Source organism: Bos taurus, chromosome 5, assembly GCF_002263795.3.
Source record: "Bos taurus isolate L1 Dominette 01449 registration number 42190680 breed Hereford chromosome 5, ARS-UCD2.0, whole genome shotgun sequence".
NCBI lineage: Eukaryota > Metazoa > Chordata > Mammalia > Artiodactyla > Bovidae > Bos > Bos taurus.
Genome location: NC_037332.1, coordinates 110584330 through 110609549, shown reverse-complemented (window position 1 = coordinate 110609549; position 25220 = coordinate 110584330). Strand labels below are relative to the sequence as shown.

General features: G+C 56.1%; 1 protein-coding gene across 4 annotated transcripts; it reads left to right on the top strand.

Moving 5' to 3' along the window:
• The first annotated feature begins 472 nt into the window (after positions 1-472).
• On the top strand, positions 473-23269 carry CBX7 (chromobox 7). 4 transcript variants are annotated; one of them, XM_024991818.2, is made up of 6 exons: positions 473-760; positions 2919-2962; positions 9585-9650; positions 13650-13716; positions 16687-16759; positions 17153-23269. In XM_024991818.2, exons 1-6 carry the CDS (start codon positions 692-694, stop codon positions 17308-17310), a joined length of 477 nt encoding a protein of 158 aa, XP_024847586.1. In that variant the 5' UTR covers positions 473-691; the 3' UTR covers positions 17311-23269. The 4 variants fall into 4 exon arrangements, with proteins under 4 accessions (XP_024847586.1, XP_024847584.1, NP_001179547.1 ...); XM_024991816.2 differs by having other exon boundaries at positions 16585-16759; NM_001192618.1 differs by having other exon boundaries at positions 692-760; positions 16408-16759; positions 17153-17310.
• Positions 23270-25220: the final 1951 nt, after the last annotated feature.

The following is a 25220-nucleotide window of genomic DNA, read 5'->3' as shown; positions in this document are numbered from 1 at the left end:
CTCCCGAGCCCGGATCCAGAGAGACCGCGGTACTGAGACGCCCTGACAGGTTGGGAAACCTTGGCCGTCCCCGCCCTCCTGACGCCCGAGGGTCTGCGCCGCGATCTCGTCTATTCTTTGTGAGAGGCGAGGCAAATGGCCTCCCCGCTCTCCCCCAGGCCCTCATATGCCCAACCGGGGCCAGGCCGTTTCCAGACCCTCAGAGTCACCGGGAGGACTTTAGAAAACACTCCTGGGTATTAACATCACGTCCAACAACCCTCGCCTAGCGGAGCCCGCGCCAAATAAGTCCCGCGGGCCGCCAGCTTTGGAAAGAGACACGCCGCGCGCGAGGCCCGGGGGCGGACCTCCAGAGGGGGCGGGCCCGAGCGGGGGCGGAGCCATGGAGGGGCGTGGCCGGCTAGACGAGAGCCGAGCCCCCGCTCCGCCCCGCCCCGCCCCGCCCTCGCCCCCGCCCGGCGCGCTCGCCCGCGGGCTCGCTCGCGCCGAGGAAAACGTTGCGCAGGTTCAAAAATGGAACGTCGGCGGCGTGAGGGAGCGCGAGGGGGTGTGCGCGCGTGCGCGTGCGCGTGCGCGCCCGGGCGAGGGTGACGGGGACCCCGCCGGCCCGAGCATCGCGCGCCGCAGCCGCGGCCCCGCAGCTCCGCCCCCGGCCCGGCCCGGCCCCGGGCCCGCTCGCCCGCCGCCCCGCATGGAGCTGTCAGCCATCGGCGAGCAGGTGTTCGCCGTAGAGAGCATCCGGAAGAAGCGCGTGCGGAAGGTGAGGCTGCCCGGGGGGCGGCTCCCAGGACCCCTATGGGGTCCCCTTCTGTCCCCAGTACTGTCCCCTCTACCCTGGAGGCCAGGGAGAAAGTGGGGGCGGGGGCACCCAGGCAGCCCCGCGCTGCCGGGCCCGTATCCCCAGCCCGTGCCTCAGTTTCCCCCGCCACCTTGTAGGGAGAGTAGAATTAAAAGTTGTCGCCCCAGGATGCTGGGGGCAGCTGAGCCAGCCAGAGCTGGAGATTAGGATCGGACTGGAGGGACCCCAAACGCTATCCGTTCTCACCCTCCTCTCATTAAATATGGGGAGACTGAGGCCCAAGTTGAAGAAACGGCTTGCCTCGTGTGTTCGCATCGGATCTGGGTCTCGAACTCAGGACTCTGTACTCTTGGTGCCAAGTCCTTTGAAGTTGGAGGCGGAGCTTTGGAAAAGCCTCCTCCCGCCTCTTAAGTTTAACTGCTGGACTTCGACCTTTTCCGATCGCCTCCACACCCCAACCTCCGCGTCTCTCCCCCACTTCAGTGCACACCCCCTCAGTCTTCCCCTCCCCGACTCCCAGCCCCGCCCGACGGCTCAGTGAAGCCGCCTACGGCGCTTCGGCATCCTCAAAGCTCCTCCCCCTTTGCCTTCGCCTCCCAAACGTACACCCAGCGATTTAAGGAGGCATCTGTTCTGCTGGGTTCGGTCCCCGCGCCTCGGGCCTGGACTTTGGCCGTGCCCATTTCCGGTGCACAGGTTTGCAAAGTAGTCTGGCCCCAGGCTGGAAGTTGGGACTGGAAGGCTTTGGGGAAATTCCCTGTCCCAACACTTAAAACCACTGTCCTTTTATCTCCTCCCTGTCGCCCCTAGGGAGGCTGTAACGGCAGGGCGGGAGTTGACCTCCTCCCATTTGACGGAGGCACAAACTGAGGCCCGGGCTAGGGAAGCGACCTGATCAAGGTCAAACAGTAAGAGATGAGTGCAGAGCAGGACCTCAAGTTGGCTCATTGCCGACTCATCTTTAAAGGGAGAAAACTCAGCCCTGGTATCTTGGGCTAAAGGTAACGGGGTTAAGGTAGGCCATGACCTTTTCTTTTCTTCCCCCAACTCCAATGGGGTTGAATTTTGTCTTCATGTCGGGGCTGCCCCTTCTCCTCCTCCCTTCCCTTAGGGTTTCCTCAATTTGAATTTGTTCCTCAAAACCCAGTGCTTTCTATGCAGTGTAGCCTAAGCACGTACATTAATTATCCCTTTCTACATGGGGCCCGTAGTGCCAGAGAGTGAGGAGCATTGTTCCTTTCACATTCATTCAAAATTCTGAGGACCTCTTATATACTAGGCACCAGTCTAAGTGCCAGGGGAGGGAGCTCCAGCCTTTGCAGAGCTGGCATTCTGGTAGAGGAGACAGGCAGCAAAAGAGGAAGTAAACAGATGCTTTCCACTGGGGTTGTGTGCCACACAGAAAGAGAACTATGAGGTGGGAGGGAGGGTGGCCAGGGCAGGCCTCTTTGAGGAGATGACATTATCTTGGTCTTAAAGTTCTAGTGTGGAGGGGTATCACCTGTCAGATTGGGAAGGCCCCTGTCACCTGTGCGGAAGGGAGGAACTTGGCTCTTATTTTCTCACTCCTGGAGGGAGGGATAAGCACCCTTTCTCACGGTGAGGACTGTCTGCCTTCTCTGGGGCCCTGCCAGGGTCTTTTGACTTGAGAGTAAGTTGAGAGTCTTGGAGTCACTAGCCTGTCCACTCTGGGCCAGAGGCACTGTCTCACAGGGATGGGGCTGATGGGGCTAGAGGCCTGGGGGACTCCCCAAAGAGGAGTTTTCTAGGACTTGGAGAGTCTTCTAATTTAAAAAAAGAGCATTCTGGTCTTTGCTCTGGCACACTGGACACTGGATCTTTGGCCATGCACGTTCCCACACGTGACATGGGCTCCAAGCTTGTACCGCAGGTACCCCTGAGGTGTGTAGGGAAGGCCCAGTGCACTCCTGTGCTCTCGCAGGGAGGATGGTCTGGGATGGACATGGAGCAGCCAAAGATTGAGAATCTCTGGTTGATGGGGGTCTTGTGTATATGTGTTGGGGGACTTCTGTGTGCAGAGGGGATTGGGCCTTCAGCCCTGCAAGTGGTCCTAGGGGCATCTGTGTATCTCACTGTCTCCTTCTCTCTTTCTCCCCAGGGTAAAGTTGAATACTTGGTCAAGTGGAAAGGATGGCCCCCAAAGTAAGGCTCCTTTGTGTGTGTGTCTGTCTGCCTACCTGAACATCCTTTCATCTGCCTTTTCCCCGCTCTCCTGCCTCACTTTTCACTCCAGCTGCTCTAGTAATTGGCCAGCTGACCTTGATTAAATCGTCCTCTTCTCTAGGCCTCAGTTTTCTCTCTGCCAGCTGAGGGATTTGGAGCATATGAGGGTCAAGGTGGGTGCCAGCTTCTCTTCAGAGTTGTGCTCCATCTTCTGGTTGGAGCCTCTGCTCCCCTGCTTCTGGCCTCTCCTGGCATTCAGCGGTGAAGACCCAGCATCTTGGCTTCAGAAATGTCCACCTGCAAGGTGGAGGGGCCCTCAAGCTGCAGCATGTACCAGTGCCAGGTGGGAGTTTGTGGCATTGAGCAAGACAAGTTTAGCCAGTGGGGCATGAGTCTTCAGTGCCATAGAGCTGGGGACAGAGCCACCTTTGGATAGCATTCTCCAGTCTACAGAGCAGGTTCCCCTACAGACTTGTGAGACAGCTGTGGTTCTCATCTCTAAAGATGAGGTTCAGAGAGGTAAGCAGCTTGCCTTAGGTCACACAGCAACGGGAGGCAGAGTTGGGGCTTGAAGTGAGCCCCTCTTCCTTGCCTCCTCCATCTCCCATTTGGGAGGCGGGCCAACTTGGGTCTAGGACCTCTCCCAGTTGCCCCGCCTCTCCTGCTGAGGCCGAATCAGGAACCTTCTCACCAACCAGTCACCTCCCAGCAGGAGTTGTTGGGGGGAGGGGAGTGAATGGGCAGGTCGTGGGGCCTCCCCATTGGCCTGTGGGCACCCCACCTCCCTTCCTGGCTTCCTAGAGATAGACTCCTGGAATCCCCCCTGGTTCCAGAGCCCCTGCTATCTGTGCCAGGGGCTTTCTGCTGTGTTGCTGTTGGGGGTGACCTGATGTTTGGGTCCTGGGAGTGTCTTGGACACACAGTGGTGAGAGACACAGCGGAGGGGAAAACAGCCATGCTGCCTCAGCTTCCCTCTCTGCAAAATGGATTCAGTAGTCCAGGCCCAGCTCTCCTCTCACAGGCTTCTTCACTTTGTGGGGTGAAAGTTCTAGGGTGTGTCCCAGATGGCCTGCAGGCATCCTGTTGATTAGGGCTGGGGGCTGGCCAGCCAGGTAATGCACTCATCCATTCCTGCTGCCCATTCCCAAACACCCTGAGACGGAAGGATAATCCCCTCCTCCACTAGGCAGAGGAGAGGTGGGCTTCCAGTCTGGGTGAAGGGGCAGTAAGAGGAGGTGGAAAACTAGAAAAGGAAGTGGGCATACTCCCTGGATACTCACTCCTCTCTTAGCTTCTGCACCAGAAGACATTGCATGGGAGTGTGAACACTAGCCTGTTGGCCTTCGAGGCATTGTTGGCTATTTTTCCTGCTGTGTACATTCCCTTCTCTAAACAGATGTATTTGTCTGTTTCAAGTTCTTTCCCCCACTTTTATTTATCCTGAATTAGTATGTCTGCCCATCAGAGCTTCAGTCACGGGAAGGACCTGGCATTTCAAGAGCTGTCCCTACATAGTTCTGCTGGCCTATGTCCATGCCCCTGGGGCCCACTTGTTCCCTAACATAATGAGACCACCAGACGGGCCCTCATGACTACCTTTTGTGACCCCCCACAGGAATTCAGGGAGTCCTGTGTGGCCAGAAGACCTGAGGCATCTGACTTCCTCACACTTTGGTCCTTGTTCACAGCTAAACAGCTGGGATCCCTTGGACAGGTCCCCAGCAGAGCAGAATCTCTGCTTCCTCATCTCCAAATTGGAATGAATCCTCCAACACAGCAGTGATGTGAGGATTAGATGACAGATACAGAGTACCTAGTGCATGCTTAACCCAGACAAGGCACTTAGTAAATGTTTGCTATTAATAGTAAGTTACGCAGCTGGGCTCCTAGGTCTCACCAGCCAGGAGAGGGGTCTGGGGGGATTCTACTGCCATCTAAAGTAGCTTTAGCCCTCATTTAGATCAGTCCTCTCATGTTTCAAATGAGGAAACCAGAGCCCAGAGAGGAGAGGTCACTACAGTAATATAAATGCCAACATGGTACCCACTTTATGCCAACCACTGCCACCCCACTTCACTTGGGGGACAACAGATTCAGTCACAGAAAGGAGGAAGAGAACCAGGGCTTCTTTATCACCCACTTTAGTCTCCCCTCCTCAGGGTGCCTTGTTTGAAGAAGAGGCTGAGAAAGAGGGTGGGGAGTGGAGTAGTTGGACTGCTGCTCCCTGCAGGCCTGGGAGCCTTGGCTAGTGCAGTGCCACCCTGGGTGGGAGGGCGAGTCAGACTCTCCTGCTCCCAGCACCCTCCCCATTCTGGGCAGGTTCTATTAATACAGAAACCACGATGTAAACCAGCACTCACTCTGCCAGGCCCCTGTTGAGCTTTTGGGTGCTTTGCCTGTTTTCTCAGTGCAACAGGAGAGGAATAACTGCCCTTCCTCCCCAGCAGATGGGGTAGAGGAGCTATCCTGCTTGTTCTGGAAAGAACAGCAAATGGCACAGGGAGGGCCTGGGGGCACAGGGTGGAGGGGCTTAATAATCAGCTACATGCTCTCAGCCCCACAGAGGCCCTCAGATACCCTACTCTTATCTCAGCCTGCCAGGGACCCTGCTGCCCCTCTTTGGGAACATTTTCTTTCCCTCTGTTCTTACCCATTTGTAAATGCTACCCCGTTTGTGGGGAGGATGGCCTCCATGGAGCTTTAGGAATGATAGTATCAGTTTATCAGGATACACCAATAACCAGGCTGATATCAATAAGCCCCTATTAAAATCAGGCATTGGCCCACTTAAGTAATTTGCCTAATGGCAACCCAGTGGACAGATGAAGAGACAGAAACCCTCAGCAGAGGAGGCCCTCCCCCAGATCATAAAGGTGGCATGATTTGAACTATAGGCACTTCCATTTCCTCAGCTGTAAAATGGGGCTCTAGCCTCACGGAGCCCCATGGAAGGTAGCCTGAGACAAGGAAGGGTTCATAGCAGTGCCAGACACAGAGGAGGCCCTTCTTTCTCTTCCAAGACCCTGCTGAGTAGCGGCAGCAGAGTCCTGAGATTGGTCTTGGCAAGTGTGTGTGCGCTCTGGAGGCTTTCGATATTGACTTAATTACTGCTTGTTTGCTTTTATTATGTACCACATTTTATTGTGTACCACAAGTGCTGTATGTGGCTTAACACATCTGATTGTCACATCCCCCCTAAAAGACATGGACTATTGGTGGCTCTGCTTCACAGATGAAGAACTGGAGGCCCCAGCAAGTGAGTCACTTGCTCACCGCCGCCCCCGCCAGTCTCTCCGGGAGCCCGGCACACTGCTTCTCATTTGGGTGGCTCTAAATCGGAGTGGAGGGGTGCTGGGTGGCCTGGCTCTATGGGGCGTCCAGCCCCCGGCACTGCGGGAGTCTGCGCGGCAGGGCCCAACCTGCGCGGCCGCGAGCCTGTTTACCCCGGCTCGGGGGCGGGGTGGCGGTCACGTGGCCGTGTTTACCTCGGAGCCGGCGCGCGCAGTCCCCGCCCCCGCCCTGCCCCTCATTGGTCGGCCCGGTAATCTGGCGCGCGCGCCCCCGCGTGCGTGCGTGTGCCCGCGCGGCGGCCCGGCCGCTGGGGGCGGGGCCCACGGCGCGGCGGAGTGGAGCCCCCTGTCGGTCTCCTTGCGTTCCGGCCCAACCGGCGGCGCGGAGACCAAGTCTCAACGGCCGCGCACTCCTGTCCTGTTTGAACCCGGGCGGTTCACACAGCGTGATCTACGCTCGCCACGACCTCTGGCTCCCCACACTGCAGAGGGCTGCTGATGACCGCCTCTTTCGGAGGGGCGAGGGTATCCGAGAGGGTGAGGCGCCCGTCCAGCGACCCCATCCCGCCTTTCCTCAGCAGGGCCAGGCCTCCTGCTGCCAAGTCTCACCCTTTCTCTGCACCCCGCTGTGTGCCAGGCCCCGGGTCAGGCACTGAAGACGTGGTCAATCAGACCGTGCCCCTCTCCCAAACATGTCACAGCTCAGTGCGTAGCCAGATACGTCGCCATGTGAGGACCCAAAGGGAGAGAGGGTGGCCAAGATTCAGCTGAGTTCCAACCACAGACTGGCTACTTACTGGTTCAGTGACCTTGGCAAGATGCTTCACCTCTCTGCCCCAGTTTCCTCTGTAGTGTCTGTAACCTACCTCATAAAAGTGTTACAAGGGATGGATGAATCCCTGCGGTTGTCTGCTTTGGCACCTAACCATTACGGTGGTGGCGGTGGTGATGGTGATTCTTAAGATGAGGAAATTGAAGTACAGAGAAGGTTAGGGACTTGCCAGAAACCACACAGCAGCTACATCACCAAAAAGTGGGCAGGGCAGAGGAGACTAGAGCACTGAAGAGACTTCCACAGCTAGAGGATATGGGGGGTGGAGGGCAGACAGAGGAACACAAAATTCTCCCTCTTTTCTTACTAGGTACAATTGAGGAAATTCAGCCTTTGTGGGGAGGAAGGGTTGACGTCTCTGCCAGCTGCTGACTGCTTTCAGTTTGGGCTTTACCAAACTATGTAAAAAATATCAGTTTCACTTTTGCAGTTCTTCAGAATGAGCAGCACTCTGCAGTGACTTCTACAGCCATTCCCGGAACACATGGGGGCTGGGCAAGCTGGGGAGAGGTCACAGCCTGCCAGCTAGGGCACCAGCTTGATTCATCAATATGTATGGCAGGTGCCAAGGGCAGCAATAAGGCCCTGGAGAGCAGCTGAGGGGAGGGTTCATTGTGCTTGGAGAGGATGTCAGGGACCTGCAGGACCCTGACTCTTAAAGGGTGAGGAGGTCCCTGGAGGAAGAGGGCCCCCGGGAGGAGAGCACAGCAAGTGCAAAGGACAGGAGCTGGGATGGTGGTGGGCGTGTCACACTCAGGGCACAGACCTTCACAGCTGAGTTCACGGGGCCTTACACAGAGTGAGTGTGCAGAAGTGTCAGTGAAAGAAAGGAGGAAAGGTCTGTTGTCGGGCAGCTTGTCATTCAGATATAGGTGGGACTATTATTAGGTTTCACAGTAATCAGGACAGTTGAAGATGAAGGTTTTAGCTTGGCTGGTTAGAAGATGGCAGGGGCACGGCCCGGCCTCTCTCTGCCTTCTAATACTCCCTAATACCTACTCACCTCCCTTCTTGTCCAGCACTCCTGGGGGCAGTCTTGGCCAGAATCACAGCCTATTGCTTTGGGTGGTTTTTTTTTTTTAACATGCCCATACACATTTGTATGCATAATTATATACATATATAAATGTTTTCAAGTTATATTTTTTATGTACTAGCATCTATTTATGATGAATCACCCCCCTCCCACTTTTGGAAGTTATTTAAAATTTGCTTTTAAAATTATTCAAATAAAATAGCAAGCTAAGTTAAAAGCAGATACTAGGTAAATAATCATGCAGCAGGAAGAAGGATGGCTGAGCTCTGGAATTACTCAGGTCTGTCCTGGCTGTCTAGAATGCTGTCTGGCCTGGGAGTGGTGGAAGGTCCCTTGTGGAAAGACCTAGGAGTCTGCTGTAGGATCACTGCACCAGACAGTCGCTGGGCATTTACCAGACTTCCTGCTATGTGACAGGGGACCTTCAGAGCTGGCCTTGATGATGCAGGTGTGTGCTGAGGAGGGAGGGAGCAGCTGGGCCAGGCAGAGCCCACACGGGCTGGGGCGTCGGGGGCTAGGAACAGTAACAAGCACAAAGCACTTCCTGTGCACTGGCCACCTTAAACACGTGAACGAATTTAGTCAGCGCAAGAGACCTTTCAGTTCAGTTCAGTTGCTCAGTCGTGTCCGACTCTTTGTGACCGCATGGACTGCAGCACTCCTGGCCTCCCTGTCCATTACCAACTCCTGGAGTTTACTCAAACTCATGTCCATGGAGTCGATAATGCCATCCAACCATCTCATCCTCTGTCGTCCTCTTCTCCTCCCGCCTTCAATCTTTCCCGGTATCAGGGTCTTTTCAAATGAGTCAGTTCATCACATCAGGTGGCCAAAGTATTGGAGTTTCAGCTTCAGCATCAGTCCTTCTAATGAATATTCGGGACCAGTTTCCTTTAGGATGGACTGGTTGGATCTCCTTGCAGTCCAAGGGACTCTCAAGAGTCTTCTCCAGCATCACAGTTCAAAAGCATCTATGGATGGGGACATCAGCACAGCGATATTGAGCCACTTGTTCACAGTTGTGCCGCAGCCAGGGCAGAGCTGGGGTTTAAACTTCGGCAGTCTGGCTCCGGAGCCCCTGTTCTTCACCACGTGCTCTTGCCTCTCATGGGAAGGGACTCCAGGGATGTATGGGCCTGCCCTCTTTCAGTTTAGTCGCTCAGTCGTGTCCGACTCTGCGACCCTGAGGTGAACATGGGGATCTAGTCGGGAGCTGGACGAAGTCATTTTTATGGTGACGTGATCAGGATGAGGGGAGTTCTGGTGCTGAAGCCCCCAGAAGGCCCCCAACCTAGTCTGGTGGGCTAGGGACAATTTATGGGATTAGGAGACAATTACAGGCTGGATCAGGAAGGGGCAAGTCCTGCCCACAGCGGCTGTGGCCTTTGAATGCGAGGCAGGGTCGGAGGCGGGACAGCTCTGACCGCTTGTTTGTCTCCCCAGGTACAGCACGTGGGAGCCGGAGGAACACATCCTGGACCCCCGCCTGGTCATGGCCTACGAGGAGAAGTAAGGGGCTCAGCTGGCCCCAGGGCTGGGGCGGGGACGGCAGGCTCTGAGGTTTCATGGGGCCCTGTTGGTGGCTTGACTCTGAACAAGGGTCATGGGCCCCGGGGACAGGGTTCTGGCAGGGATAGCTGCAGCTGGGGAAAGGTACTGGGTACCAGGTCCCAGGGCAGCCGAGGGTCCTGTCCATTTCCTGCTACTGGGTGATGTCAGCCACTCTGCTAACCACCCCAAGCCTCAGTCTCTTGGCCATTGTTGGCCACCCCTAACTACACGTGCCCCGATTTTCCCAGAAGGTAGGGGTTTCAGTTGCCATGAAGAAGGTGAAAGTGGGCACAGAGATGCCTTGCATGTGAGGGGTGGCAGTATCAGTATTGCTCTGTCAAGCCCAGCGATGGACCAGAGAGAGATTTCCCCTAGAGACCCTCTCACCAAGTCTGATGAAGCTCAAGAAAGGTCTGGGTGTGGGGAGTGTGACTTTAGAGCCAGGACAGCTGGGTTGCAGCCCCTCCTGCTTGGCCCCTCCTAGCTGGGTGGCCGTGGACAAAGCTGCCCCCAAGTCTCAGGCTCCTGTGTCTGCCAGGGCTCTGCTGCAGTTCTGAGGGTGGGTTAGCGATTGGCAGCTCCTCCGATGCCGTGCGGGCACGCCTTTAATGGAGAGCTTTTGCTGAAAACCTCGTTTCTCCTGGTTGGAGGGCTTTTTGAGCATAATCTAGCCATTCCCTTCTGATGAGCCTTGGTGTTACCGGCCTCCCTGCCAGCAGACTGCCCAATCTTTCTGCCTCTCCCTGACCCATTGCCCCTGTAGAGTGCAGGACCATTTTATAAAGTCATTTTTGTTTGGTTCCTTTTAGTAACCTCTTGAGACAGGGATGAGGGTCTCGTTTGACAGATGAGGAGACCGAGGCTCTGAAGAGCTAAGGGACTTTTCCAGGAGACTCATGGCTGGGAGACAGTCCAACTAGGGCTTATCGGGGTGGGCCTCCTGACTCCCAGTGATGCTGTTTCTCTGCCCTCCCCACCCCCTTCTGATCGCTTCTCCCCCAGGAGGTCTCCTGCTGCTGGTTCAAAGGAAATGTTCCCACTGGTCTTTCCTTTAAAAATCACAGTGTTCCTGTCCCACAGCTTCTTTCTGTTTCCCGAGTGCTGGTGGGACCTTGATCCAAAAGGGTTGTGACACTGGGAGAACCCTGTGGAATGTCCTGGACTGTGGTAAGACCATTGGGCAGGCGTCAAGGGCCTGGATCAGCATCCTGGCTCGGCTACTCCCCAGCCGTGAGGTGCTGGGCAGGGCCTTTTTCCTCTCTGAGCCTCAGCTTCCCTGTCTGTGAAATGGGGAGAACAGTGCTGACCTCGTGGGCTCTCGTGGGGAGCAAAGGTGTGTGAGAGCACGTCATGAGCCATGAAGTGTGGACACTGGCGTGCGAGTGTTTTCCTCATGGTAACTGGGGTCACCTAGCTTGCACTGTCGTTGTCCAGCCAGTCTTGATTGAGATTGTCCTGTGTGCTGGGCACTGTTCAGTGACTGGGGCACAGCGAGGCACAAAACCAGCAAGCGTCCCTGCCCTCGCGGGGCTCACGTTCCAGCGTGGAGGCCCGCAGTGAGAGTAGGCCAGTGGTGGTGCAGATGCAGGCGTGTGGCTGCTGTTCGGACGGGGCGCGGCGGGGCGGGGCCGCTGCTTTCAGCCGGTGGTTGGGTGCTGGCGTTTGTCCAGAGACCTGAGCTGAGTGAGGCAGGGAAGGAGCCCAGCAGGCATGTTACGGAAGACCATCCACGGAGAGAGCACACTGATGCAGAGACCCTGGGCTGAGGAGCGGCACGGAGGCGAGTGGGGCTCTGAGCGTGGCTGGCTGGACTGGTGTGAGCTGGGCAGGGGTGGAGCATTGTGGAGTGGGCATGGGCAGCTGAAGGGGTGGGGCGCAGCTCAGACTCTGCCTGTGAGTCCTGGTAGAGAGGGTTTGGATGTTCCTTTGAGTCAGAAAAGTCAGTAGTTAAGGGACAAATGAGACCCACTGTCTGAGACCTGCAGACCCACTGTGTGGTTTGACTTCCTCCTCCTCTCTGGGTCTTGGTGAGAAGGAAGTGGAAGGGGGGTGATGAGCATTCTAACACCTGCTTTGCAGTGTTTTTAAGGGACTCAGAAGGAGTCTGGTCAGGGAGTCCCTGTGTCCTGCGAGGGCCGAGGGGACACTGAGGCCTGGCTGGGGCCACGATCCCCACAGCCCTGGACACCGAAGGGCCGAGGGTTCCGGGGTTGACAGAAACTGGTCCCTGGGTAGGTCAGGACTGACAGAGTGGAAGCCCCCACCTCGCCCTCCTGCTGCCCCCACACCCACAGTTACAGGGTGGAAACTTGGGCACCACAGGTGGGAAGCCAGGTCATGTGGCCTAGGCTGCAGGCCTGCCCCCGCTGGCCCTGACGGGGCTCCCAGGCTTGACCTCGCCAGGCCTGGTGCCCAGAGCTCAGCATCTTCACCAGTAGCGAAGGTTGTCAGAATTGTGGCATCGGTTAAGTGACTTAATCTCTCTGTGCCTCAGCTATAAGATGAGGATAGAAACTGCCTCCCTCATAGGGTGAGGGTCGCAGCATTGAGAACAGTGCCTTGTACAGAGTGCCCAGGACACGGTAATAAATGTAATAATGAACAACACTTACACAAATATAATAGACATCATCAGCTTCTTTTCTCTCAAGGCCCTTTCCTCCCCGCCGCCATTTCCTTCTCCTCTTCCTCTTTTTTCTTCCCTCTCTCTTCCTATGATCTTAGTCTTTCTACCTCCGCACCCCCCCCCCCCAGCCCTGCTTTGAGAAGCGTCAGGGACCTCTCACTCCCCACAGGAGCCCCAGGGCCCAGCTGAGAAGGGAAGCTCGTGCTCCAGACCAGGAAACTGAGGCCCAGAGAGGGAGGGTGGCCAGCCAGGGTGTCCCCTGGCTCAGGTAGGGGTGACCTGGGCTCCAGCACCGGGCTCTGAGACTAGATTCTCACTCTCCAGGATCGGAGAGGCCTGATTGGTCTGGGTATCGCATGCCCTTGGTGCTTCTCTCAAACCCTGGTTCTGGGACCCCAGGGCAGACCTGCTGAAGCTCCACAGGGTGGGAGGGACAGCTCTGCCCCCAGCGCCCCTGGAGTCTGATGCCTGGAAGCGGGTGGCAGCCACTCCTTTGAGGAGGGAAACAGGGGCCATGGACCTACTGGCTTAACTGGGCTCAGACTGAGAGACTGGCCTAAAGCCTCAGAAAGCATGAGTGGAGTGAAGCCAAGCGCAGTGACTTTGAATCATCCCTCTGCTCCAGCACAGGGCTGGGGCATCTGGCGTGTTGCGGTGTGTGTGTCTTTGTATGCGTCCTCAGGTTGTGCCTTGCATGTGTGTGAAGTGAGGAGGGCATCCGGCAGAGAGTCTGGCATCTGCTGGGGACTGAATGCAAGCTAGTTTTTCTCCCCTTCCCCAGCCAGACGATACAGGCAATGGGAGCCTGTCTTCCCCACCAGGTTCGTGCAGATGCCAAATTGGCGGGGAGTTCTGGGCAGAGCCTCACATGCAGAAGGACTCGTCCGCCATTCTCCTCAGCTCCCCTGGGCCCATTCAAGGCAAATTTGATTGAGAGGTGTCTCTACAAGTCTCCTAAGAGTGGAAACTGGAAATGTTCTGGGGGTTGTTCCCAGTGCATAGAGAGCAGAGGTCTGGCCTGACCTTGGGGCCATGAAGACCCACGTGTTTTTGGAGATGCCCCCTGAGTCCCACCTCAGCAGATGGGACCGGTGGCTGTGCCCTCACCTTTAGTCAGTTGAGAAGAGGGAGCCCTGGGAGTTGAACACTTTGCCCCATTGTCATGGCCTAAAGAGAGCAACGGGAGGAGCCCGACCCTAGGATGGGTGGTAGCCTGTGGTGGGTGCCCCCCTCCCCCGTAGACAGCAGAGGGCCAGGTGGAGCGGACGCCTTACTTACCCTTAAATGTCACCAGTGTTTCCTTTTCTTCTGCCATCTGCTTTGCACCCCAGGGAGGAGAGAGACCGAGCGTCGGGGTATAGGAAGAGAGGTCCGAAACCCAAGCGGCTTCTGCTGCAGGTAACCCCGCCAGCTCTGGTGCCATCCCTTAGGGCCCCTTGCTCCTGCCCGCCCACCCCACCCCCGCCCCTACCCTCTGTGCCTTTGTCCCGGCTAGTTCTGCTAAACCACTAACCCTCCTCTGGCTCCATCCAGGGCACTGTGGAGGGTGGGGTGGGTGGGGCACTTAGTGGGTAAGTTTCAGTGGGAGGAGTTGGGAAGAGTCAGAATTGGGGCTGGTACCCAGGGGAAGACAGCATGGGTGGGAGAGCCGGTGGAGGGAGGGAGGGTGGATGTATGGCTCATGGGATCCTAGAATTTTGAAAGCTTAGAATCTTGTAAATAAATTGATGCTCAGAGTCCCCAAAATACAAAGTTGTAGTATTTGAGAACCTTAGGAGGATAAACTTGAGAGTTGAGGAAACAAGGGGAGTTTGGAATGTTAGAATCTAAGGAGATTCATAGAATTTTGGAATCATAGCCTTGGAATGTCTTAGAAACGTGTCATTTTGAGTGAGAAGAAACCCTCTGCTTGAGGTCTTGAGGGCACGCTGCTACCCTTCGCTGGTTTGCACTGAAAAGAGGATGTGGGCTAGACTGATGTAGTTCCGTGATTCAAGGCACGTCTCTGAGCTCGAGTTTACTCTTCTACAAAATGCGGATGATAACAATACCTGCTGTCCTTAATTTAATAAGGCCCACCTGGGACTTTAAAGCCAAACATAAGGCTTCTTGGTCCATGTGCAGTGTGAGCCATGTCCAGCCTCCTGTCCACTCTAAATTGTAGATCACATGAGGCTTTTGCCAGATTAGATGGGTCTCCCTTCCTGCAGTGGGTGTGATCCCTGGGTTTTGGTGTTGATTGGGTCCTGAGAAAGGGATAGCATGTCAGACATCTCCATGCTGAGCTCTGCGCTCCGTGCTCCTCACAAATGAACACAGTTTATCTGCATGCCAGGCCCACAGGGAGGGTGCATCAGTCATCTGTTGCTGTGTGACAAAGTAACCCTTAACTGAGCAACTGAAGGCAGTAAATGCTTAACACCACACCATCTCAGTGAGTCAGGAGTCAGGGAGTACCTTAGCTGGTTCCTTAGTGATTCTGGCTCAGATTACTAAGCTGATGTCAGCTGGAAATCCACTCATCTGAAGGCTTGATCGGGGCTGGAGGATCTGCTCCTAACATGGCTACCCATGTGCCTGGTGCATCAGTGCTGGATGTTGACAGGAGGCCTGGTTCCTCAGTGCTGGGCCTCTCCATAGGGCTGCTGGCTGGCCTCATAGTAGGGCCACTAGCCTCCCCTAGGGTTGGGTAAACAGAGAGCAAGGACAAAGCACCGTGTCCTTAGTGACTTAGCCTCAGAAGTCCCACACTGCAGTATTCAGTACAGAGGGGACTCCACACAGGTATGAATTCCCAGAGGCAGATATTTGGGACCATCTTGGAGGCTGGCTGCTATAATTTCTTCATTTCATTGATGGAAGAAACTGAGGCTCAGGGAGGCCAGTACCAAGTCACACAGCTGGACTAAAACCCAGATCTGACTCCTGGTGCTCCCAGACCCATTAGTAACTATAATTCTCTCATGAAAAAAAAAAAAAAAAATTCTCTCATGGTGAGGTAGAGAAGAACAGAACTATACGAGAGTTTCCTCGGCCTGTGAGCCAGGTTGAAGGTAGTTTCTGATAAAGCTGCCTATGGGATAAGCTGTGCAGTGCTGAGGCATTGCCATAGCTTCACAGTCTCCTCCCAGTTAAGCCCTCTTCCCACATGACAACCCATGCCCATGCCAAGTGATGGGGATTAGCAGGTGGGAGTAGAGCATGGCACTTGCACCTGTGATGACCTCTGTCCCCAGCTTGAGATGTTTGACACGCAGGTCCCATCTGTGGGCCTCACTCTCTTCTGGGAACTCTTGGCCTCTGGTGACAGCAGAGGAGCTCCTGTCCCAGAATGGCCCAGGCCCTCAACATCTTAGCACCGAAGATCTTTCTTGGATTTGTATAAATTTCCCCTAGGAGTCAGTAAGACAAGTGCACAAATTTTAAAACTTCAGCCTTTGAATGATGGAAGCACGTGCCCTCCAGCCCCTTTCAACATGAATGAGGCAGGACATCGACAGGGGTCTGGACCCATTCAGGAACCCCTCCCACCCCACCCTCGCTGCAGCTCAGAGCTGAGGAGGGCCCTGGGGGAACCAAGGGGCATCTGCGGCCTGCCAGCAGTGCACCGTCCCTATAGTTGGGCTGCGCAGTGCACCCCAGCGCTGTGTTAACTTTCTCCAAGAAACTTCAGAGCCTTGTGCCTCCCACCATCTCCCTGGCAGCTGACCGTTTCAGCTTTGGGGGCCTGTTAGAAGCAAAGTTTCCTTTCCTATGATGAATAGCTCCTTAATTTATCGGCCGCAGAAATCCTGGTGTGTTTTCTGTCGGCCAGTTTTCCATCTGTACCTCTTGTCTGCTGCTCTGCCGTGGACCGAAGGAAAGTGCCCTGCAGCCCTGGCCCCGTGGCCCTGAGGCCGTGCCTCGGGGGCCAAGATGAAGGCCGAGCAGGACCTGGCCCAGGGGCTGGGGTGCTGGGTGGGGTGCAGGCTGGTTCTGAGCCCCGAAAGTTGGGGAAGGGACCCCGGGCGGGAGGGACGGCATGCGCCAAGGCGCGGCAGCAGGCGGGAGGGCGGGGCTGACCCGCCGTGCCCTGGCTTGCCCCCGCAGCGGCTGTACAGCATGGACCTGCGGAGCTCCCACAAGGCCAAGGGCAAGGAGAAGCTCTGCTTCTCCCTGACGCGCCCACTCGGCAGCGGGAGCCCCAAGGGGGTGGTCAAGGCGGGGGCGCCAGAGCTGGCGGACAAGGGCCCCTTGGTGCCCACCCTGCCCTTCCCGCTCCGCAAGCCCCGCAAGGCCCACAAGTACCTGCGGCTCTCACGCAAGAAGTTCCCGCCCCGCGGGCCCAACCTGGAGAGTCACAGCCATCGACGGGAGCTCTTCCTGCAGGAGTCACCGGCCCAGGACGTCCTGCAGGCGGCCAGCGAGTGGGAGCCTGCCGAGCAACCCCCCGAAGAGGAGGGTAAGGCAGCCCGGCCCCCGGCGCAGACCCAGGGACCCTCAGAGCTGGCAAGGCCCCTCGAGTTGTCAGGGCCCAGAGAGGGTCCCCTCAGCCTGCGGGGAACCCTGGCACCTAGCCCAGAGTTCTTTCCGTGGTGCCACTCGGAAGTAGCGCGTGTCCAGCCAGGGAAGATAAATGTCGTGACCTCTCCCCATGTGGCCAGCCTCGAACTAGGCTCTGACCTGGCTGGAGACTCAGAGGAAGACCTGGTGTTGGGGGTGAGAGGGCCGGAAGGGGGGTTCACACGCGGCCCTCCATGCCCACTTTCCCCACCTTGTTGCCAACGCTGCCCCCCCCCCCCCCCCCGCCCCGTCTGTCTGTCTGTCTGTCTATCCGTCTGTTCCACGGCTGCAGCAGAGGCAGACCTGGGCGAGGGGCCCCCTTCTTGGACACCCACGCTCCCCTCAAGTGAAGTGACAGTGACCGACATCACCGCCAACTCCATCACCGTCACCTTCCGCGAGGCCCAGGCCGCCGAGGGCTTCTTCCGAGACCGCAGCGGGAAGTTCTGATCCGCCATTTTTAACTCTTCTTAAACTGTTTTCTGGGGCTCGGGGTGGGGACTTCCGGAAATGAGGGGGTTAGGGCGGGATAATTATTTTATTTAAAAAAAAAAACAACAACGAAAACATTGACCAGGAGAAGGGGTGATGCTCCCAACACTGTCCCGCCCACCCGCCCCTTTCTCTGCGCGGACGGACAGACAGACGTTTACAGAGCTGGGGCGGGGCGGGGCCTGGGCAGGCCTGGCACTGCTCTGTCACTTGGGACGCCGTCTCCAGGGTAGGACGGGGACAGGGCCAGCCTCCCCCGGACGCCTCTGGCCTGCTTCTTCTCCGGAGAGATAGCAACCGGCCCCGGGACTAAAGGAGGATGGGAAGACCTGAAACCTCCCCCCGAGCACCTTGCCCCCGCCTTTCTGGTTGGTTACCCCTTTTCCCTTCTGTGTGTGTGTTTGGGGAGGGGTCTTTCCTTTTAACTTTGCACTCCAGCTCTTCGAGGGAGATGGAGACTGGCTTTGAGCAAAAGCGACGGGGTCTGAGAGCTTAGGGGCAGCCGGGAAGGGTTGGAGATAGCTGGGCACAACCCAGAAAGGTCTCTCCCTTCCCGGGGTGGGGTGGTTGCCAGCTAATAAACCCCTTCGCTGAGAGCTACTCCCCAGCCCACCCCACCCCACCTGGCCTGTGAAAACCGGTCACATGCGCACCTGGCCTCACAGGTGTGTGCACTGTCCTTCGTGCCCTCGTGACTGCACGCACATGTCCGTAGCCGTGTGCAGCAGGTCTTGGAAACTTCCTGTATAGAAGCCCTGACCAGGTGAATGGGGGGTGGAGGGGGTGGGGTGAATCACAGCATAAAAGAGCTTGCCATAGGCAACCCCCAGCGCTTCACCTGACAGGACCTGTCCAATCAGCGTGCTGGCGCCCTCACTGGAGGGCAGGGGTCGGCTGGGGCTGGGCGGCCAGATGGCCTCCAGTGCTCCAGGTGTGGGATGCCCTCTTGAGGTTTCACCTGGCCAGTCACAGGTGTGCCCTGCACCAGCGCAGTCACGGGTGTGCAAGTGTGTGTGTGTATGCCCTGCATCAGCGCAGTCATAGGCGTGCAAGTGTGTGCATGTGTGCCCTGCATCAGCGCAAGCTCTGAGGCACTTGGGTTCCATTCCTCTCCTGCGCGCCCTCTCCCCGCCGGGGCCCCTGTTCTCTCTGACTCAGGTGACTTTCCAGCTCTTCCCCTCCCCTCTTTTTCTGCCCCCCCCCCCGCCCCCCGCCCCAACTCAGCCAACCAGACGTGGGTGTGGGTGGTCAGGGAGGGAGAGAGCGTCCCACCACCTTCTCAGGGCAGCCCTTGACTCCTGACACCCTTCCTCCTCCTGTTGTGGGTCTTCTCTGCATCCACCCTCAACGCTGCAGCTGGGACTAACCTTGTTTCCCCCTGGGGGGACCTCTGTCATGTCTTCCTGTGATCGGGCTGTAGCAGAGGGCGGGTCAGGCTGTGCCCAAGCCCCGCCCCCTGCCCCCGCCCTGGTAGGGCCTGTGTCTGCCAGAAGAGGGGGCGCTCTGTTTCTAGTTTGCACAGAGGCGTCCTGTGGACTAGTGGCTTCTCCCCGTAGTGAGGAGTGACCTCTTCCCTACCCTGGCCCTGTAGGGGAGAAGCCAGGTTGGGGGTGGGCACCAGGGGAGCAAGCACAAGACTGGCTCCCTCCCCTGTCCCCATCTCAGGCCAGGCACTGGGTCCCGACCCCCGCTCCCTGCCCCAGGGCCAGCTCCATGCTCTGCTTTGTCCTCAGGAAGTAGGCAGAATCCTGCTGAGGCTCCTCCAATAGGGCAGTTCTTCCCCAGACCCCTTCTTCCCAAGTTCCCAAACCAAAGACACCCTGCAACCCCATTTTTCTTTGGGATGCCTTGCTGGCCAAATTCCAGATCGCTGCGTGTGGGTCCCCTCTTCCTCCTCAGTCCTTTGTTGTCCAGGGCCAATTCAGTGCTTCCACTGGGGGATGGCACCACCCCCCACCGCGTGACTTGATTGACCCCCAGCCTAGGGGTTTGTGTCTAGAGGAGTATGTGGGGGTGGACCGGGGAACCGAGGGGCTGTGGGGAACCCTCCTGCCTGGAGCCCTGGGGAGGGGATGGGCAGCCAGAGTGGACCGATGTCCCAGGTCAGGGGCTCCTGGCAGAGGGGAGGGTGGTGGCAGGGGCCTCGCTGTGATAGAAAGATGCTGGCCCTGGCTTTGAACTTGACTGGCAGCTTCCAATAGAAGTCACACCCACCCCATCCCTGGGGACAGGTGGCCTCCTCCGCCCTCACTTTGAAGAGCTGTTTGCATCATGTGCTGGTTTGGGGGGGTGCTCTTTTGTGGGACGAGGTGGCTGCTGCGGTGGAACACTGCTTGACTCTCAACCCTTCACGGCCTGCAGGGTGCCCTGCTGTCTGGAGGGCTGAACCCTGGCAGCCAAAGCTCTTAGGACCTACCCACCCAGGACACAGGACGGAGACCTTTGCGAGGGGTTGGAAGTGGCCTTCAGGCCTTCTCCAGCCCTGAGCATCCCAGTGGGGCTTGGGGTGAGGGGAAAAGCTGGGCACGACCTTCCTCCCCACCCCATAGCCACCCCAGAAGGCCAGTACTCACTTGGGGAGGGGGCATTGAAAAAGTTGGACCACCTGCCTTTCCTTCCCCCAGGCCCACCTGTTTTGAATGTAGAGACCGGTTGGTACTTTTGTTTTGCTGTGGGGTGGGGCAAAGGGCATGTTCTCTGCCCCTGGCACGGCCACCCCCCTGCTGATGCCACAGGCCACTCCAGGACCACCTCTGCTCTCAGGATGGTGGTCCCGTCGCCAGCTTCCTCCTTGGCTCCTGCCCCGGGAGAGGGCGCTTCGATGGTCCGGTGGTTTTTGCCTTTGCTTTATAACTGGCCCGCCGGGCCTCCAGGGCTCAGCACAAGAACGCTTCCTTTGCACAGAATGAGCGTCGAGCTTTGTTCAGACTAAATGAATGTATTTGGGAGGGGTTGGGGGGCACGAGTCAATTCCAAGCACATGCCTTTTCTGAGTGAGCGTGTGCGGGGAGAGCTGGAGCAGATGCAGAGCGTGGTTTTATTTTTCTACTGATGTTGGTAAGAGACTGTATAGCATCTATTTATTTAGATGATTTATCTGGTAAATGAGGCAAAAAAAATTATTAAAACATTAAAGATGATTTTAGAAAAAAAGCTTTTGGACACCTGATCTTTGCTTGCGATGGCGTCACAGCCATGCCGAGGGAAGAGCTGCACCCCTGGGGTGAGCCCTCCAGACCTCTCAGACCCATCCCCGCCCCAGATCCATCTTGGCAATACACTGGGCCAGCGCCAGGCATCCGCATTGGCTTGTTAATCTTGAGATCTGGAGGTGCTCTCGTACCTGTACATTCTCCCTGTCTGGTTAATTTTCCCCTCTAAGTCTCAGACCCTCACATGCAGCCCCACATGTGGTCTCAGTACTCCCACTCCTGTGTGTCAGTGGGCCTTACAGTTCTTCAGGAGGATAAGGCATTTCCTCCTGGGAAGGAGTGAGCTGTCTCTGGACAATGCTGGGATGAGGAGGGGAGATGAAGGTGAATTGAGAAGGAAAAGAGTGACCTTGAGGGATATCTGCCTCAGGTGTGGCCCTCACATGGGCACCAGGTGGTCCATAGGCTAACAATGCCAGCCAGAGGAGTCAGGGGATTCTGGTGGGCAAGGTTCTTAGATCCTTTATCCCTAATGCTTTCATCCCAGGGCTTCGGGTTCTGATTCCTTCCTGTTGGCCCTCAGCATAAGAGGCCCGTGAGGCCGTTTGTTCAGTCTCCTTTGCAGCTCTGCCTCTCTTAACGACTAAATGTTGGGCCCCACGGCCCGCAGGATATGTCCCATGGCTGCCAGACGTCAGGGGCCTTTTAAACACTAATAAATAAAATGCAAAAAATATGATTCATTTACATACACGAGGAGCTTCCCAGGTGGTGCTAGGGGTAAATGCAGGTGACATAAGAGATGTGGGTTCGATCCCTGGGTTGGGAAGATCCCCTGGAGAAAGAAATGGCAACCCACTCCAGTATTCTTGCCTGGAGAATCCCATGGACAGAGGAGCCTGGTGGGCTACAGTTCACGGGTTGCAAAGTCAGACACTACCGAAGGGACTTGGCGCACACACCACACACATACATCTATGAAAAATAACTATACTCTCCAAAACAACATCTAGAAGAGGGACTTCCCTGGCAGTCCAGTGATTAAGAATCTACCTTCCAGTGCTGGGGATGAGGGTTAAATACCTGATCTTGGAACTAAGAATCCCATATGCTGCAGGGCAACTACTGAGCCCGAGAACCACAGCTAGAGAAGTCCAGGTTCCGCAACAAAGCCCATGGGCTGCAACCAAGACCTGATGCAGCCGAATAAATAAAATATTTAAAATAGAAAAAACCTAGAAGGCCCAAGTTGAGAGTGGGCTGACCTGGGTCTGCCAATTCTTTGTTCGAGCTTTCACACTGAGCCAAGTCCACATTCAGGGCCACCGTCTTGTATCCAGTGCTTTATCTCTGCCGCCCGTCCCAGGGCACCGCACAGTCAGGAATTATCACAGAGGTCTGACTGTGGGGGACCTGTTTCCATGTCCCACCCTACGGATCTGCTTCTGAGACCCGTGTCCACAACTCTGTCTTAGCTTCAGTTTCTGTTACGGATGGAATTGTGTTTCCAGAACCAGCCCCACCCTCCTCACCTCCCTGAATGCACAAGTTGAAGTCTCGACCTCCAGGGCTTCAGAGTATGACTTTGTTTGGAGATTGAGTCTTTACAGAGATAATCAAGTGTAAATGATATCATTAGCCTGGACCCTAATCCAATTTGACTGGTGGGAAATTTGGGCCCGAGACAGAGAGGGGAAATGATAAGAACAGACACAGGGAGAAGGTGGCCGTCTACCAACCGAGGAGAGAGGCCTGGAACACGTCCTTCCCTCAGCCTCAGAAAGAACCAGCCCTGCCAACACTTTGATCCCAGACTTCCAACCCCCAAACTGTGTCAGAATAAATTTCTGTTTTTAAGCCATCCAGTCTTACTTCATTAGAGCAGCTAGCTCCTGAAAACTGCTACGGTATCTATGAGAACAGAGTCTGAGACTAGGCTTGGGTATAGGTCTGAGACTTTATTTTGGAGGTGGTCCCAGGGAGCAGGGTAAGGACTAGGGAGAGAGGGATGGGGAAGGAGGAAAAGCATGTCATTGAGGTTGATGCCGTGGGCAAGAGGGTTGATTCCACCTGGACTTTGTGAGAAGCATTCCAGTCCCCCGCCTCCAAGTGGTCCCCCACCACCCGGAGGACTGGAGATGGGAATGTTTATCTGAAGCCTCCTGTCTGTCATTGGCAAGGGTGCCGGGGTGCTGAGTCCCTTGTACCTAGAGGCCAAGGGTATCAGGAGAGTCCATGGGGCAGGAAGTGAAGATGGCCCATCCATCCTCCCATGGCTAAAATCATTGATGAGGACGAGAGGACAGGAGGCAAGCACCCAGAAAGAAGATGATCCAGCCAGCTTTTGTTCTGAGTTTGAGGTGGCTGTGGGCACATAAGTGGTAGATGTTGAGGCCCTGCCCCCAGGCCACCGGTGCGAGGCCTCGCACCAAGGCCTCAGAAGCGGGGCCCAGAACCAAGGCCACCGCTGACGCTGGCTGAGCCCCTTTGTAACTGTTGCCCCCAACCCCCCATCATCACCAACAAGCTTCCTGACTCCCAATTAGGCAAAGATGCCAACCCAGTAAATGCCCTATAGCGCCCCAACCGGTCATCTAACGCCACCTTCCAGCGGGAATTTCCTTTGTCTTGAGGCTATAAAAATTGGCTACTGACCAACGAACGCGGTCAACTCTCCCTGGCCTGTCAGGAGCTGTCGGTCCCCCACGCTCACAGTGCCCACTTTATCTCTGCTCTTTGTTCTTAATAAACTCTTTTCTGCTGTACTCTGTGTCTGGAAATTCTTTTCCAACCCACGCTCGGATCGCCTCAACAGTAGATAAAGCCACAGGGGTGATGGAGAGGGGGCCAAGGTCAGAGTTGGTTTGGAGGAGGCGAGAAGGCAGCATGTGGGTGAGTTCCAGCTGCTTCTTAGTTCCTGACCCGGGGGAGTCTGGTCTCTGCCCTGGCAGCTCCTTGAAAACTCCAGTTAGAGCGTAGGGGACTCAGCAGGCTCTGCCCTCAGCTCCGAGCCTTGACTCTGTGGGTCCCCAAGAAAAGTTGCATAGGACTCTGGTATGAATTCGCAGCCTGACACTCAGGTGTGTTACCTGAATACAACCTGCTGCGGTGGCATCGTTACTGTGCTCATTTTCATGGGTGGGACAGACAGGGTGTGGTTAGCTCTTCAGGTGCACCTAGCCAGGTCGTAGAGAGCTGTGTCCACTGCCAACGGGCTTCCTAGGTGGTGCTAGTGGTTAAGAACCCGCCTGCCAATGCAGGAGACTTAAGAGATGCTGGTTCTATACCTGGGCCGGGAAGATCCCCTAGAGGAGGGCATGGAAACCCACTCCAGTATTCTTGCCTGGAGAATCCCGTGGACAGAGGAGGCTGGGGGACTACTGTCCATGGGGTCACAACGAGTCAGACATGAGTGAGTGACTTAGCACACCGTAGGGGGCATGGGTTAAATCCCTGGTTGGGGGAGTAGAATCCTGTATACCTCAGCCCAAAAGGAAAAAAACAATGAGTTAAAAAGGAAAAGCTGAAGAACAAGAAAGAAGGCAAGTCGAGAAGGAAGACAAAACCTGGAAAAGAGAGGAAGGGTTTAAAGCAAGTGGGAGGAAAGACAAGGGTCCGATGGAGCCCGGGAACAGGAGGGGAGAAGACAGCGGAGGAAAGGAGGCCACTGACCTTGAGAAGCCTCGTGGAGACCCACAAGGCCAGCTACCACAAAAAGGAGAGAAGAGGACCCGCAGAAGGTGAGGAGGGAGAGGGCCCTGGTCTGGGAACAGGCAACCACCAGCCTTCCCGACTTTCTGAAGGTCCCCAGCTGTCCTTGAAAGGGGAAGAAACATCAGCTCCCAGCATTAGGGCTTCAGTGCAGTCATGTACGGACGTGAGAGTTGGACCATAAAGAAGGCTGCTGGTTGAAGAATCGATGCTTTGGAACTGCGGTGCTGGAGAAGACTCTTGAGAGTCCCTTGGACAGCAAGGAGATCAAACCAGTCCATCCTAAAGGAAATCAAGCATGAATATTCATTGGAAGGACTGATACTGAAGCTGAAGCTCCAATCTTACTTCCCTCTCCAATACTTTGGCCACCTAAGGCAAAGAGCTGACTCACTGGAAAAGACCCTGATGCTGGGAAAGATTGAAGGCAGAAGGAGGAGAGGGTGACACAGGAAGAGGTGGTTGGGTAGCATCACCGATTCAATGGACATGAAATTGGGCAAACTCCGGGAGATAGTGAGGGACAGGGAGGCCTGGCATGCTGCAGTCCGTGGGGTCGAAAAGAGTTGCACACAACCTAGCTACTGAACACCAACAATGGCCTTAAAGCACCCCCCAGCCCCACCTTCTGGAGCTTCTACCCACTTCTTTTTTTTTTAGTTAATTAATGGATTTATTTATTAGCTGTGCTGGTCCTATGTTGCCCTGCGGGCTTCTCTCTAGTTTCGGTGCGTGAGTTTCTCACTGCGGTGGCTTCTTTTGCTGCGGAGTGGGGGGCCATATCTAGGGTGCAAGGCCTTCAGTAGTTGCAGTTCCCGGGCTCTACAGCACAGGCTCAAGAGTTGTGGCCCACAGGTTTACTCTTCGATATGTGGGATCTTCCCAGGTCAAGGCTCGAACCTGTGTCTCCTGCATTAGCAGGAAAATTCTTTACCACTGAGCCACCAGGGAAGCCCTGTACCCACCTCTTGCTGAAGACAGGCCTGGCTGGGCTGAGTCTCTCCA